This window comes from Argentina silus (genome assembly GCF_951799395.1).
Source record: "Argentina silus genome assembly, chromosome: 10".
NCBI classification, from domain to species: domain Eukaryota; kingdom Metazoa; phylum Chordata; class Actinopteri; order Argentiniformes; family Argentinidae; genus Argentina; species Argentina silus.
The window spans coordinates 21977575-21994991 of NC_139664.1; the positions used below are offsets into that span (position 1 = coordinate 21977575).

Sequence of the window (17417 nt, forward strand, 5' to 3'; positions counted from 1 at the left end):
TGTCCAGATAATAGTGTGTGTGTGTGTGTGTGTGTGTCCTGCAGTTCAGACCCTTCTGTGGTAAACATTTCTGATGAAATGGCCAAAACCGCGATGTGGAAAGCTGTTGCCATGAGCTCTGAGAGTGCAAAAGCTCTGAAGCCTAGTGCAAGGTAGCTATACCTCCTCTAAATCATTATGCTTTCCACTGCTACTCAACCTCGAAAAGAGGATATAATGTAGGTGACAACAAAATCCCCATTTAATCTATTTGAGAGCTGTTGGATCTCCATATTGCTTCCTTAAGAGATTAGTTCACCTGAATTCCTTCATCTTATTGATCCCTCAAAAGTAGTCTTTGGACCCCAAATTTTAATTGCTCACTAATAATGTCCTTAGTTTGTAAGTGACCATCATTTCTTAAAAATGCAAGTACATGCCATTTTCATGTTTCGATACATGAACAAAGTTGTCTATCAGAAATACGTATGTTTCAGAGACCACAAATGTGCAGCAAAGTAAATTGCACATTTTCATATTCAGCTCATGGTATATAAATCACAAATGTGGCATACATTTTTACATGTGTTAAAAATCTAAACACATTCTAATGAAACATGTTTTCTATGTGTAACCCTTGTGTAATACCACCCTCTTCTTTCCCTGTGTAATACCACCCTCTTCTTCCCCTGTGTAATACCACCTTCTTCTTCCCCTGTGTAATACCACCCTCTTCTTCCCCTGTGTAATACCACCCTCTTCTTCCCCTGTGTAATACCACGTTCTTCTTCCCCTGTGTAATACCACCCTCTTCTTCCCCTGTGTACTGCCACCCTCTTCTCTTAGCCAGATCACAAGTTGAACCCAGATCTCCCACTCATGCGTTTTGTGCATGACCGCATTAACCTTTAGATAAGCTTTCGATTACCTTAGACTTCAGTCCCATGATAACCCTTTTGACACACACACACACACACACACACACACACACACACACACACACACACACATACTCACACATATGCTACGAAGCCAGCCAACTCAAAAGTCAATAGTTAGTCCAGTGTTCTTAGTGCTGGTTTTAAAAATAGTTGTTATATTTTGAAAATAGTTTGCATACAGAGGGTCAACCAGTTACTTGCAGTGATGCAATATTGAAACGCATAACTACAATTTATTAGGCCATGGGTTGGTCAGTGGCTTCACACTCGCTGTGTATTGCATTGTTATTCGTTAGAATATTTGGTTTAGCTGTCTTTATTTCAGTTACCTAGGTTTGGGTCAATCCCAATATCTGTGTTTAGAAAATTAACTGAGGCTAACCATGTCTTCCACATTATCTCATATACTTGATGATGACGACAACTTCAGTAAATTGTTGGTGGTGGTGATGATAATTATGTTTATCATGTTAATCATTATTTCCGTTTTCTCTGTTCACAGCCAGGAGAAGGTGTCTTGTGTTAAGATACATTTGGAAGACGATCAGGGGGCAAAGTTTGTTGATGCAGAGACCTCCTTATGAGCTGCATTAACTTTAACCCTTGCACACTAGGGGTCATTTTTCTGCAATTTTCGCAGTTGAATGACCCTGCCCTAGCAGCTGCTGCCATACCAAAGCCAAGAAGGCAGACCAGGGGACACATCAGGCTCCACTTTACCATGCTTGAGTTCTTATTGAGAAATTAGTCTGCAAATTTTTTTATTTTATCATGATTTTAAGGTGAAAAAACAAACAAAGATTTATTTTACATTCAGGTGTACATCGTGGAGAACCACTGGATCTTTTTGGAATGAGTTCAAGCTTTTTAAAATATCCATAGATCGTCTGTGACATGTTGTTGAATCTGTCCTTGTATCACAGCTGTGTATAATAATGCATTATGAACAAGGCAGTATACTACCCTCTTATGACCCATAGTGTGTTTATCATCATTGCCCAATACACATATACACATTATACACATAACTATATATGTAGAAAGGCTAAATGTGTATAGTATGTATTTATTAATAATACATTGCACCCAAGTGGTTAAAAGAACGTGTTAGAGTCCAAGGTACCTAGTTTGAGGTCAAGCGACAGTCACCGCAACAGCTCTCGAGCTCAGTCTGAAACACACCTGAAGTTTATTTTGATTGTTTGTTTAAATTTTAATATGCTTTCATGAACCAGGTTAGGCTCAAAATGTCCAAACGTGTGTGTGTGTGTGTGTGTGTGTGCGCGCGCAGTATGTGTTACCCTCGCTCTTACCTGCGCTGATGTACATCACCTTATACCTGTGTGGCCAAACTGAGAACATGCATCCGTCAGCAGTTCCCAAAACTAGGTCCTGCTTGTAATAACAACAAACTATATTTGATTGCTGAAGATGGAATCCAATGGTAGCTGCTGTTATGTATATCTCAGATGTTAGGTGTAGGACTTGAAATAGCTCAAGCTATTCACTTCATTGCTAGCCTGTCCTATATGAACCCAAAGTGCTCTTGATTCTGACTGTTTCCAGGCAGTAGAGCTCAATGGAACATATACTCAGACTTAAACCAGATGAACTGCTTGCTTTGTCATCTTGTTTCTAGTACCAGAAAGCGTTTTGCCTGCACAATGTCCATTTTGATGTGTGCTAGTTGAAAAACGATACTTAGTAGAGCAGAACTGGTGCTTTTGGCCTCAACACAGTTTTTCAAGATATGCTCGAACTATTCAATATTCTTGCTGTACAAGATAATATAGCCTGGGTTTTATCTATGGTAGTTTGCGGACGAAATCTTAGCAGACTGGCCGTACCCTTGCTAAGATGATGGTGGAAATGACTTTTTATCCATTAAAATGGTTTACATTCAATGGAATATTTACTGTTATGGGATATATAGTTTAGATTGTTTATATTGTTGTTGTTTTTTTTATCACCACCATTGTTATTATCTATATCATGATTACAATATGTATAGCATTTGTATTTATTTTGAGTTGGTCAACATTGTAGAGTTAGTGGTCGGGGTGGGAGGGTTGAAGGGTTGTTGTTTGTTTCGACCAGCCGTTTAATGAATTACTTTAATTTCCTGTCAGTTATATCTGTGCACTTTAGGTACTCATGCCACATCACGAAAGCTGGGACAGACGACATGTACCTTTTCTCTAAATATCTACTAAGATCAGTCTCAGGAAGTCATGGGCTCAGTGAGGTCCTCATCTCTCGTACTCACTCACTCTCTCGCTTCCTCACTCTGAAGCCAACTAGCGCTGCAAGATAATGGACCCTTCTTCTTTGCTCTTTCTTTCTCTTTCTCTCTTCCTTTCAACCTCAAAGCTTGGCTGATATTTCAACACTGGACAAGACTGATAGTTGCGCTACGTTTTCCATTATGGGTATGTGTTCTTGCTTTGTAGACAGGTTTTTAAAAAACAAAGCTTAATGCTAAGAAAAATATTTGTTCCAAATGTTTCAAGTTTTGAATGAATAGCCATTGTTTTGTTTAAAATGAAATACTGTTACAGGAGGTCATACTGGAACATAACTTAGCTGTTCAAGGAGTCTTCAATAGTGTGTTTAATTAATTGAATCATGTGAAATAAATGCTAATTTAATTACTTTTATTTTGTAGTGTTATGCAAAATTGATTGGTTGATTGAGGGTGTAATTGTAGGGAAGGGCAAGATATTGTTTCACTTCAATAAAGAGAGGATACCCCTCAAGTCCAACAGTTCAGATGACTGACAGTTATTGCCTAAATGCCTTATACATTATTGAAGTACATTTCAAAATAAAGCAACTTTGCAAATCAGTTTTCCCCTCTGTTTAAGAAGATACAGTTTAGACTTTTGCAAGAGCTGTCTGTCTCCCTCATGGGCATTTATGGGCCTCATACATGTGAATGCTTTAAAATGTGTGTGTTCTTTCTGACTTTGCCTTGACTATATATCCCTTGGTAGTTAAGTGCTTTAGCAATGGGATTGGATTAGGAATCGCTGAACACTGGGGAGTTTGTTAATAGCTGTCCGATGTGCCATTCCTCAGTGTCTTCCCTGAACTACAAGTAGAACACAGAACAAAGTGCTGCAGGACTGTTAGAGAAGTTCTGCCTCCAGTGTTGACCACAGTTGATTGAGATGTACATTAAGCCTGGATGGGTCAAGTCATGAGGTTTCTTTCATTATAATGTGACTTATCATTTCAGTCCAGTAGCCAAATCCAACCTCATGTCACAGTTTGGTTTGATGTCAGTGAAGTTTTTATTGATTGTTCTTAAACTGTACAAAGAATAGTACCTGTACTATTCTTATCATGAGGTGGGGAGGGGAGGGAAGTGTGGAAAAACACACAAAATAAACATATTTTTTGTAATGGAAATGACATTGTAAAAGAAAAGCAATAAATGTTACTACATTGTAGCAGTCTTTGTGGGCCTCGGTCATTGAGAATTTATTGGGTGCAGCTGCATTGGCATGGCCATAACCAAGGCACAGCCTATGGAAGTAAATGTTGAACGTGTTTGATAACTGTGTTACCAAGGTTACATTCAGGAACAAATGTAAAAATCTTTGGAGACAATTTAACACCATTTGTGATTAGACATACTACTTTTCACATTTGGATGTTGTAGAAGTGTAGTGACAGATTGGTAGGCACAGGGGAGGCAGTGACTTCAAAGGTAGCAGATTTACCAACCCAATTTAAGCATCATGGACATTGGTCATGAATCTGAATGAATTTGCAAGCATAAACACTCACTGAACACTTTATTAGGAACACCTGTACACCTTCTTATGGTGGAGGTGGTGTAATGGTGTGGGGAATGTATTCTTGGCACACTTTGGGCCTGTTAATACCAATCAATCATTGCTTGAATGCCACAGCCTATGTGAGTATTGTTGCTGACCATGTGCATCCCTTCATGTCCACAATTTATCCATCTTCTAATGGCTACTTCAGTAAAACTAAAATTTGAATATTAAAAAAAAAAAAAAACCTCTATCAGAGATTATTACTCTAAGTACTACACTAGAGCTCATCTTATTTCTTAATATTGGCCTGCTAACATCACAAACCATATATGATACTATGGGACTGTTTTTAGTAGTATGTGGGGAGGTCATTAAACTTTAGACAGCTTTCTAGCCAGACTCTGCATGACCACCTGTTTGGCAAGGTCACTGTACAGTGCCACCTGATGGACATGTCTGTCAATGACCTGGTAATCAAACCCGTGTGCTTTGCCTGTCACCAGTTGGCATACGCCAGTCTCATCAAAGCCTTCACCCACGGTGACAGCCAGCAGGTGTGTGTTCTGTGCAATGGCAGCGGCAGCGGCTCTGGGGATAGCAGTCTGGGCGGTGGCCACAGACCTCCCATCTGTAAAGACCACCACCTTCCTAGAGACACGAAGACGACCCTCCCTCTGGAGGGTAGAGGTGAGAAAGGTAAGGGCGGCTGGTAGATCGGTGGCCCCGTCCATGTAGCGCGTAGCTACTAGCCCCGCTAGGACGTCCTCTGCTCGGGTTGTGAAGGGCACCTCTACTTTTTGGCGCTGGCCATCACTGTACTGTATGACAGACAGGCGGAGCAACCCTCCCACATCCTGATGGAGCAGCCGGGAAGCGAACTTTCCCACAAACTGTCTGGTCCTCTGGAAGTTGGCCTGGCCCACACTGGACGAACCATCGAGCATGAAGACAATGTCAGTGGCCTTCTGAAAGTTGGCTGGGGGAAGAGTGGACAATTTTAGGACAATTATGGTTGTAATTCTCACGAGTCATCTTTTGTAGTAGCAGTTCTGTTTAGCTCTTACCCCTTGCTACTCTATAAACCTACATTAACTCATTTAGTGCCATGGCTGAATAAAATCAAATGTCAACATTCTAGAATGCCAAGGGTGACTTTATTTACCAAAAATGCATACATAATGATGCTTCATTTTGTAGCCAATGAAAATATTGTTGCTAGGTAAATACCACATAAAACACTTGGTACTCTATGTGGTGAGTATTACAGAATTTTTGGGCAGTTAGTGAGTTAAGGAGACCCGACTATCTTTCATGACCTTTTCCCCTGCCTCTGAAATGTAATGAAAAGTCTTTGTAAATTGTACACCTAGGCTGAGAGCTCAATATTACATAAGAGGGTCTTGGTGGTTCACTCTCACTTTCCACGAGGGAGAGGGGCCGTCTTACCTGGACAGGTGTAATCTGGACACTTCTTATCTGAAAACACAACACAAATGGCACAGCGCTTAGATGCCGGAATAGTGGTCAAAGCCGGTGCTTCAAGCCTAATGAACAAGCCCATTTGAATTTCCACAGCTGGGCTTTGTAGTCCCGCCCCGTAGTATAGTTTGTTTATATTCTCCAGTTCATAAAGTGGTGTACTCAGAGACACCACTAGCAAACATTTAAAAACCATTGGTTTCCCAACAAGTTCTGGTTAATTTGATGGCAATTCAAATCAGTTTCATTGTGTAGTTACAGCGAGCTAACTTGGATTATGCTTGCCACCCACAATGCTTGCTTGCCAACTAATGCACTTGGTTGATGAGAATATCCAGCCCTCGCACTAAACCGCACACCCAGCCCTGTTTGGCCTCATAAGAACCAGGGGCGTAGAGGAGGCTAAAAGCCGACGTTTTAAACATTGAGTAGGTCCGGAGTAAGCACCGGTGAAAAGCAATTGGCATTGGCACGCATGGAGTAAGCCCCGCTGTGGATAGCCGGCTATTGAGTGTTACAGCCTTGTGCACAGCTAGCATTAGCCATTGTAAATTAAGGTGGCCAGCATGTATATACTGTAGCTCACCTTAGCAGATGTAGCCCTGGGCCTAGGCAGTATAAGTGAATGTTAGCCTGGATGTAGCCAACATGAACAAAGTATTGCTTGTATGTAACTGATGTTGGCAGACAGAGCCCATAATAGTATGTTCTCATTTGTAGCCCTTGAGGCCTAGCCTCGCTTACCTTGGCAGATGTGACCAGTGACATTGTTGAATAAGGATTCTTCCAGTAGCTGTGAGTGGTCAGTGATCTTCAGGTAGAGACCAGGCGTGGCTGTGCCCAGACAGGTGATCTCTTCCAAAATGGTGGCATAAGCCGCCCGCCTGAAGATGTCCCCAATGCCAATGCCCACCACCTGTGAGATGGAGGACATGTTGCTCAGTTTCAAATTATGCTATGTACAGTATAGTTTTGAACCCCTGTGCCACCATGCAGCTCTCTCCTTCCGTATTCCTGTCTCCCCTTGCCATCCCTTACTTTTAAGTTTGGCACAGAGCAGAGGGAGGAGAGTGGTTTGGCATCCCGGGTGTCTGACCGCCCATCCGTCAGGACTATGGCCACTTTACGGGAGAGTTGAGAGCTGCTGAACGCCTGTCGAGCAAAATCAAGCGCCTCTCCTGTGTACGTGCCACCTGCAATCCAGCGCATGTTCTTCACTGCACTGCAGACAGAGGGCGCCAATCATAAGTCAGTCAATTGATATCAAGTAAGTATTATCATTCAGAGTAACATGGGTAATCTCTAATAATGAGTTGATACATCTCGATAGATTTTCTGTGTTGACTGATTAGGTCACAGGAATGTCCGTTTATACAGTCTATCTATTTGTACATGTTTTAGAATATTGTTTATTTCATATTGTTAATTTATTTCCTGACCTTTTTAGCTGTGACAGTGAGGTGATCTTAGGGTCATCCATAGACACCAGTTCCTGGGTCCCCTCATGGCTGTACTGAACTATGCCAACACGAGAGCCCGGCTCGTTCTGAAAATATACACATATGCAATAACCATACCAGAACTGTCACTAAGTGTCCACAACTACAACTTTGAACATTGAATTACATACAATCCCTAAAGGGCCCACTTCTTCTTAATAATAACAATAATACATTGCATTTAGACTGTCTTTTTAAAGACCCAAAGATGCTGTAAAGTAAAGAGTGAATGCATGGGAAGCACCATCACATTTTAAAGTAGTACATTATCCATGTCTTATGTTCTAAATGGGTGTTAAGCCAAAGCCAAAGATTTACTGCCACCTGTCATGCTGGAGCGTTTCAAGTTTCTATTGATATATGTGTGACAGTACAGTACAAGGAAGAGTGTGACAGTAAAGTGTAATTCTTACTTGCAAGCTCTCCTCTTCAAAAACAGAGAATACAGTAGTAACACAATAATGCAGTAACATCACCCTGTAACATTGTCTTAACACTTACCTTACAATAAGGATACAATAATAAATATGATTTAATGCCATAGTAAACATAAACGAATAAGACTCACTCTCGAGATGGCATGAAATATGACAGTAGGTGACCTGTAATGAATGCTGTTGCTTCGCAGAGCTTTTCCCACCCAGGGAGGTTTAGACAAACATACTCACCTTGTTCTTGCTGAACATGGTGATCTTGTTGATGATGCGAATTATAAACTCTTTCTCTAGGGTAAAATTCTGCAGCCCCATGCTCTCTGAGCTGTCCAGCACAAAGAGAAGCTTCACCGGCCCACACTCACAGACTGGGAACATCAGGTGTGTGTGTGTGTGTGTGTGTGTGTGTGTGTGTGTGTGTGTGTGTGTGTGTGTGTGTGTGTGTGTGTGTGTGTGTGTGTGTGTGTGTGTGTGTGTGTTAAGAGAGGTAAGTGCGGAAAGGAGGGAGGAAGCAGGAAGCATCAACAGATTTTGATCATTACATCAATCTACTGTATATGCCTCTAAAATAGATGAAAAAAGCAGCAAATAAATATACTATCAACGTTAGTTGATGACTGTGTTAATTCAAGGCATACATTATATCAGAATATCAATACTATTAGTGTATTTGACTATTTCAAATACAGACTTTGGTGCTAGTTCAGAGTGATATATACTGTATACTGTATATATAAATTGTATCAATTTACATCCAAGGATGTAAATTGATGCCATTTAACAAGGTTGCTGCTCTAATGTACAGCTGAACACTTTTGGAAGATCCTGAAACTTACCACAGCACGCTGTAAGAGAGAGACAAACGGATTCAATCCAAATCTACAGAGCCAAAATAGTTTTTAAATATGTGTAATGTGAACAAATACCATACAGTACCACATAATGCCACATCAGCTACAACTCCGATATACCCATAGTATGTGTGTGTGTGTGTGTGTGTGTGTGTGTGTGTGTGTGTGTGTGTGTGTGTGTGTGCGTGCGTGCATGTGTGTGGTCCTCTTGCACAATTGTTTGGCCCAAATTCAATCCAGAATAAATTATGCTTAATAGGAAATGTTTCACTGAAATCCATCAGGGATTAGTAATCTTTGCCCTGATTTGGTGTTGTTTGTTTATCATGTAGAAAATATAATAGCCTACTCACATTACCATCTGCACATTTTCCCTTTGCTCTCTGCTGTAAAGTACGTCTATTTGCATCTTAGATTGGTCTCTATTATTTACCAGCAAGCGTATGAGGTATGAATATTTAGTTTAGCATTTTGAATATGAAGTCATATTTGATTCTTTGATTCTAATGTGTCCAGTATGTGTCTATAGTGTGTATATACTGTATCTAGGTGCTGTATCTGTTCCAGGACTTACAACACAGCTTCTGAATGACTTCTAGGATCTCACACTCCTATGAGACAGGGAAAGAAATCTATTAACAATTGCATTCTAGATCCCTCCTGTAAAGATACAGAACATCTGTTAAAGATAGACACAGTGATATGAATTTGCCATGAAATAGCAGGGTGATTTCTAGGAGACATAACGAGCCAAATTGAAGACAATGATCTCGCTAGCCTTTTTTTCATGCGTCTGTCATCCCACTTCCCATGGATAACGTCATATCTGTAAGTCTACCTTGAAACATAAGCACATCTTAAAAGTGGATTAAGAGTATTTGTGTTGGTGTTCACATTATATATACCGTGCTTTATCAATGAAAACAGTGCTGACATGTTTGAACAAATCACAGTGACAAGGTCCCTCCATAAGTATTGGAACGTTTCTGAATGACCTCTAGGATCTCACACTCCTATGATTGCATTGATGATGCCTGCTGTCTTCTTTTAGGTCTATACTCCAACAGTTTGGATTTGAAATCAAACAATTACGATAGGGTTGAAGTAGAGATTCTCAGCTTTGGTATTTGGTTGACAATCCTTTGCATGCAATAACTGCCTGAAGTCTGCGACCCATTGACCCCACCAGACGCAGGGTATATTCTCTGGTGATGCTCTGCCAGGTCTGTACTGCAGCCATCTTCAGTTGTTGTTTGTTTTGAGGTCTTTTGCCTAAAATCTTATCATCAGGAAATATATGCTTTCCCTCAATTAGATGTGGAATGAAATTGGCTAAATTATGAGAGCTACATCTTATTTGTGAACAATCTGTTATGATTGTCACAATCAGGATAAAAAAAATCATTGTATTAGACACAAAGAAATAGATGATGATGAACTTGCTAGCAGGTTAGTTTAAGCTGTTAGCAGGTTAGCAAAACAACTAGTTTGTAAAACAACTTTTTAGGGGGTAGGTTTAAGGTAAGGGTTAAGATTAGGTTCAAGGGTATGTAACATTAAAGCTTTCTAAAAGCTTCCTAATGGTTGTAATGACTATGTTTAATCGGTTGCAATCAGGGAATGAGATCCCTCGTAGAAATATTTCATTTACGAATGCTGTTTTGGTCCAGAAAAAGTGTCCTACCTGAAACTCGGTTTGCATATAAACATGTTGTTACTGCCTGAGGTGTTCTAGAGCAGTGGACTCACCGATTTTCACTTTCTGTCTCTGGTGGCTGCCTCTTTGAATTGTGCGTGAATGTAGAAACACAACTAATGTCCAACACTGCAAGTCCATTTTGAGCGGTTATATCATTATTAGGGAGGATGTTGTTGGAAATTCTAACTATATTTTGCCGCAGTGGCCAGATTTAGCAGATTTCCGATAAACTTACTCCCCGTTCTTTTAAGTCTAGCGAGGTAAGCTGAGGGAACATAGACATGGGATATAACTTAAGCTTTTGCCCTGCACAGCCATAAATAAGGACAATTTCAATGTAATGAAGCACGCCTATATTAAATGTATGGCCAACAGAGAATAGAGTATTACCACTCACTTTTAATTTCACTGAACAAGTGAAAAAGAACACTGAAAGCTATTGTTCAAATATTGTTGAATCTGAATTTAAAACCACTACCTGATTTAACAAAATTGTCTGTAGTCTGGTCAAATAGCAGGTTTAAATGACCCCTGTTCAAAACGTCGACTTGAGGGAACATGACGCTTTCACATATAACAAGTTCACCGTAGAACGTTAGGCATGAGTGGAATGTGCATTGGGTGAATATCATGGCGTCCTGTCCAAGGAATTTGGTTAATATCGTGTAGTGTGTACACAGCTTAAGAAAACGTCCCAGAAGATTCCTACTTCTGCAGATGTTGTGGCTTAGTGTTAACAAACCCAACAGTGCACATGTGCTCTACCACCAGGGGTCCCGCAGTATGCCCCATCATTCCTCTCCTCTTTTTCCTTATCTACTTTTCTACTGTCTAAAGAGAGATACCCTGTGGCCCCCCTCCCCATCCTCCACAACTCCCCCACCCTGAAAAGGTACTCACGTCTGCCCCTGGGTGACCCACTGGCCCAGGGGAACCCTACAAGACAGAACAGGAAGTCAAGAATCAGACGGAACAGAAAAAAGCGGGGATTTAGTTTGCAGGACCCTTTGAATTGATGTCGCTGGTACTGTGGGACTTACATTCTCTCCTGCTAGGCCGGGGTATCCTTTTGGACCCTTAGGGCCTCCTTGACCTGGCCGGTCATTCTGGAGAAATATTTTGCATGAAAGAGCAGAGATAAGAAAGGCATTAGCCATGTTATATAAGGCTATCATAAATGTAAAGGGACCTTATAACAAGCCTGCTATGACTCTTTGGTGCAGTGGCTGATGGCAGTATTGGAGAGTCCAAATGATCTAAAGTTAAGTGTAATACAAAACAAGACAGATAGAGACAGATAGAGAGGTAGACAGACAGATAGATAGATGTAGGTTGAAGCCATCTGTAATCACTGCCATGAGCTACATGCCCCATATGTCTCTGTTGTATTTAACCATGTATTACAACAAAGTGATATGCATAACTGTGGAGAGGCTTACATCATCACCACGGTCACCTGGCAGGCCGATGTCCCCCTTCAGGCCTGGGAAGCCCCTGATACCCTATCATAGAAGGGCAGCAAGAGACGGAGGACTGTCAAATCACAAAGGGACTTTCTCACAAAGGGAAATCTTCGGGCCCTACTGGTAACTGGTCTGTTGATTCCCATCCTTGCTTTCAAATGAAATGAGGGAATACCAGAGCATGTGTGAAGAGTTCATGCTTTGTAATGCGTCATTCGGATTCCATGCCAGAAGGAGGGGAATTCAGAAAAAACAATGTTTCTCCATAATGTTTCTCTGGAATCACATGAAGCTAGACACCAGATGTACTACTTGGTCCAAAACCAATATGCTTTGATTTTCTAGCTCTGCTTCAAACCTCTAGCCATCTCTCAGCAACATCTACATTAGATTAGATTAGATTAGATTAGATTCAACTTTATTGTCATTGTGCAGAGTACAAGTACAGAGACAACAAAATGTAGTTAGCGTCTAACCAGAAGTGCAAAAAAAGCAGAAAAGTGCAGTGTGAACAATTTATACAGGTAGTGCAGTATAAGCAGTATATGAGCAGTAAGTAGTGCAGTATAAGTACAAGTATAGGTAGTGCAGTATAAGCAGTATATGTATTAACAGTAACATTATAAGCAAAATAAATATAGAATGCAGTATGAACAGTATAAGCAGCATATGAGCTGTATAAGCAGTGGAGTATAAGCAGTATATATGTATTAACAGTAATATTAAAGCAGAGTAAATAAGCAGAATAAATATGGAATAAATATGGAAAATGTACATCTCTCCACATCTGCTCTGGCACGGTCAGGGAGGTTTTGGGCAAATTTGCAAGAAGTTGCAGGTTCCAGAAGACCCAGAATTAAGATGTGTCAGCATGGTCTTGGAGTTGGAATGCATTCCAAATAAAACATTTATTTATTTATTCAGATGTAGTTGCCAATCAGGGAGTTAGGCAAGATAGGCTAAGTCTTCACTATGGGAGTGTGTGTGTGCTCGCGTGTGTGTGCTCGCGTGTGTGTGCGTGTTAAAAAGTAAACAATTGTTTGTACTTTAACATTTTCAAATAAAGCATCCAAAGAAGACTCACGCACACGCACGCACACACACACACACACACACACACAGTGGGATTTTGCTCTCTTTTGTTGTGGCATTTTCCTTAGATCCTAGCTCCCTCAACCTCATTCCATGCCTGAGGGCTGGAACATTCCAGGTGACATTTAAGCCAAAGCATGCTTAATTCCTTGCTGCTCTAGCAAGGAATTGATGCATAGGCATCAGATAGAGAGAAGCTGAACAAGTGAATTAGCTACAGTATGTCTGTGTGAGTAAGAAAGATAGACTGACTTACCTTAAGACCTGCAGGTCCCCTCAGACCAGGGTATCCCTACAAAATGGTGGCAAAAAATAGAAGAGCAAATAAGGTAGCAAGTTATTTCACTGGATACTTGGATGTAACTAAGTAATGTAATATCAAAATCACGATGTTCATGTGATACAGCTTTGGCTGGAAAACTACCCACCTGGAACCCAGCATACCCAGGTTGGCCTTCACCCTGTGTCCCATCATCACCCTGAAGAGAGAATCAAAAGATTTATGAAGGAAAAAAGTAAATTTTACACTTCATGAGCAACTGAACAGCAGAAAGTGGACCAACATATCCAATGTATACAGTCTGTATGGGCTCCATTTACTGTCGCATCAGCAAAAAGTGGCAAGAAGTGAAAATAGTTGGCCATAATTACCGTAATATTTCTAATAAATGGTGTGAGACGTAACTTCAGGAGAGTTTTGAATACTGCAGCTAGCAACGGTGTGGCATGCAATATACTGCATCTTCACGCTGTTACTTAAACTCTAGTTGAATAATCACTGTTTTCTAATAATATAGTATTTTCAGTTGTTAAGTAAGTAGGTGAAATGGAGCCCTACTGTATGTATTTCAATGTATAATCACATACATTACTGCTGTAGTAGACTACATATACATCAAAGCAAGCCAGAGGCAGCCATTGCTCCTTCCTGATGTTTCCTGGTCTTGGGGCCAGTTGTTTTCTTGCTGCTTGGGAGAATGGTAGCTTTAATGAAATACAATATACCCATTGATGTTTATGAACCTTAATGACAGTAAAATAACTGTCTGACCTTGTAACCAAAACAAGGACCTATTAATCACTTAAGTCAAGCTCACTACGCACAGTTTATTCGAATTTGAGTTGTTCGCATCCTAACTCTGACAAGGCAACCACTTATCTCATTAAATGGGAGGTTCTTGTGGTTTGAGAGGCCTTGTGGAGGTTTTTGTCAAGCACATTTCAATTCAAAAGTGTCAGCTTTGCCTTTAAAGCACATGCACCTTTAATTCAACATACTCAGCACAATTGTCTAGCCCAGTTACAAGTCTGTTTGCAACTGAACACATTCCAATTCATCATTGACTGTAAAGCCAAAAACATGGTGCTGTCCGTGAGATTGGTGCTGATGATGCAGACAGACAGGCACGGGAAAGTCTGACAAGCTTCACTTGCCTCATCCATACAATGTTCTCCGAATTTCCCTTAACTTTTGTATTGTGGACTTCCACACTCATCTCATTATATTTTGAGCAACAAAAAATGGTCTATACAGTCATGAGAAAAAGTTAGGACACCCCCCAAAATATTACGTTATTCTCTTTAAAAAAAAAATAACAATAATGCCAATTCCTACTGAGGAAAATTAGGACACCCTAATAGCTAGTATTGCCCCCCTTGGCTGAAATAACCTCAATTAGACGTTTCTTATAACTGTCTACAAGTCTCTGACATCGATTGGGAGAAAGTTTTTCCCACTCCTTCTTGCAGAATTCTTTCAGCTGTGTGATGTTCGAGGGGTGTCTTGCATGCACAGCCAGTTTCAAATCAATCCACAGCATCTCAATAGGATTAAGATCCGGGCTTTGACTTGGCCATTCCAGAACTCTCAATTTCTTTTTCTTGAGCCATTCCTTGGTAGATTTACTGGAATGTTTTGGGTCATTGTCATGTTGCATGGTCCACATCCGCTTCAGCTTCAACTTTCGAACAGATGGTCTCACATTTTGGTCAAGCACCCTCTGATACAATACAGAATTCATAGTGGATTCTATGATGATGAGCTGACCAGGCCCTGCTGCAGAAAAGCAGCCCCAAACCATGACATTTCCACCCCCATGCTTCACAGTTGGTATGAGGTTCTTGTTCTCAAATGCTGTCTCTCTTACTGTGCCCAAATAGTTCAACTTTGGATTAATCTGTCCAAAGCACATTGTTCCAGAAGTTCTGGTCTTTCTCTAGGTGTTCTCTTGTGGCAAGAGATACCTGTAGGTCCCATGATGACATTCTGGGATTGTTGGAGACTTCTTTAAGCATCTTTCGGTCAGCTCTTGGGCTGAACTTGCTTGGGCGGCCTGACCTGGCCATGTTGGTGGTGGTTTTAAATGTTCTCCACTTGTAAATTATTTTCCGGACAATGGAATGGCTAATTTCGAATTGTTTGGAGATCTTTTTATATCCCTTCCCAGACTCATATGCATCTACAATTTTTCTTCTGAAGGCCTCAGAGAGCTCTTTTGATCTCGCCATGGTGATGCAACTCACTTCAACAATCAAGAGCAAACCAAACTAAATGTCTGAGGTTTAAATAGGACAGGCTCCTCCAAAATCCTCTGTAACGATGTTCTAATAATTTGCACCTGATGTGGTGCTCTTGATTATAATTTTAGGCATTTTAAGTGGAACTAAATGTGGGGGTGTCCTAACTTTTTCCTCACAAGAAGATTGGATTTCTATTAATTACATTTTACCAATCATTTTTTAAATAATTTGTTTCAGTTGTATTTGTTTAGTTATATGACCTCAATTTTTCAATATTGTTCAAATGAATATCAAATGTCCATATGTTTGAATATGTTGAAAAAGACAAAGGTTTTCATAGGGTGTCCTAACTTTTTCTCATGACTGTATTTATTTTTCAATATGACATTTTAGAATCACATAACATTAATAACAACACACAACAAGACAGCACCGTTCAGACATAAATCGGATATTGGAATATTAAAAAACACATAGATAGAAAGGAAAGACAAAAACAAATAAAAAATAATAATACATACATTTGTATAAACTTATACCCCAGCTTCTTACCCGCTCATCCAACCACTTATATAATTTAAAAAGTGTTCCCATACCAAATTAAATCTGCCTTTCCAATCTTGTAATTTTGCAATCATCGATTCGTATGATGCAGTCTCCACCAGGAGTTTGAGCCAATCTGTTGATTTCAGACTATCTGCACTTTTCCAATTATGTACTGGAGTATGAGTCCAGCCGCAGTAAGAAAACCCACTAAGACCAATTGTTCATAGGCCAGTAACTATGAACAATCTTATAATGTGTAAATGTCATCCATGCATCCCTGGTACACCACCGTACATTAGAAACAATCTAATTTCCATATATCCTCCTCAATGTCACAGTTTAGATCCCTCTGCCAAGTTCTCAGTTTCCATATTATGCATTTGAAACTCTTTTATATAACGCTGATGCAGAGTGTAACATTGCTGGAAGATACAATATTATATTTTAAATAATAAAATAATATATACACATTTTAATATCTCTGAAGGTTAGTACTCAAAAGAGATCCCATGCAGCTCCTTAGCTGTATGTCTTTCCACAAGTCTCCATTAATTGGCAAATTATTTTCTATTTTCAATTCCTGATAGAACATAAACACTCCTCCTCATACAAGTTCCCTAATGCATGCAAGCCTTGTCGAAGCCATACTTAGATAAACTAATGTTTGCCTATGCGAACTGAGGGGTTGTGTCATATCGAAGACTATTTTTGTTTGTACTGTGAAATTCCAAGCATCTTATCAATCTTAACCCACACCTCTTGGGCATGTTGTAGGACTGGTTTAGTCTTTTCAATTGGCTGCCTTCGAATACATTTGTGTGATAGCCTCAATAGGCTTAAATGAGGCTGTGATAGACCTCTCAATCTGAGTCCATCCCAGATGGGAATCATAATTGCACTACAGTCTGGCCAATTTAGCTATTTCAGAGATGATTGTAGGAACTTTTCAGGTTACAAATCACAACATTTGGATTTATGTTACGAGGGGATCAATCGGCCGTCTGGCGGGCACACCGCAAAACCTTGTGGCCTCTCTTGGTAACGTTGTAATTTTCACTTTTAGTTCTGCCAAAAAAGACAATTGTCAATGTAATTCCAGTGGCAGAGTCGGTATTGTTCCAGGGTGACT

At 40.2% G+C, this 17417-nt stretch overlaps 2 protein-coding genes across 2 annotated transcripts in view; one reads left to right on the forward strand and one right to left on the reverse strand.

The window, feature by feature from the left end:
* slc4a7 (solute carrier family 4 member 7) overlaps positions 1-3687 on the forward strand; it is a 66234-nt gene extending 62547 nt beyond the window's left edge. The window contains exons 24-25 of the mRNA XM_083678250.1: positions 45-152; positions 1423-3687. Of these exons, the coding sequence (XP_083534376.1) occupies positions 45-152; positions 1423-1504 (190 nt within the window). The 3' untranslated portion in view covers positions 1505-3687. The remainder of the gene's footprint in view (positions 1-44; positions 153-1422) is intronic.
* A 502-nt stretch (positions 3688-4189) lies between these two features.
* The window catches only part of LOC310810479 (collagen alpha-1(VI) chain-like), a 42191-nt gene continuing 28963 nt past the window's right edge, over positions 4190-17417 (reverse strand). Inside the window, exons 24-36 of the mRNA XM_083678251.1 lie at positions 13651-13701; positions 13479-13514; positions 12107-12169; positions 11708-11773; positions 11568-11603; positions 9543-9579; positions 8954-8962; positions 8352-8485; positions 7624-7730; positions 7223-7406; positions 6929-7100; positions 6152-6181; positions 4190-5681 (exon numbers count right to left, since the gene is read on the reverse strand). Of these exons, the coding sequence (XP_083534377.1) occupies positions 5077-5681; positions 6152-6181; positions 6929-7100; positions 7223-7406; positions 7624-7730; positions 8352-8485; positions 8954-8962; positions 9543-9579; positions 11568-11603; positions 11708-11773; positions 12107-12169; positions 13479-13514; positions 13651-13701 (1530 nt within the window). The 3' untranslated portion in view covers positions 4190-5076. The remainder of the gene's footprint in view (positions 5682-6151; positions 6182-6928; positions 7101-7222; positions 7407-7623; positions 7731-8351; positions 8486-8953; positions 8963-9542; positions 9580-11567; positions 11604-11707; positions 11774-12106; positions 12170-13478; positions 13515-13650; positions 13702-17417) is intronic.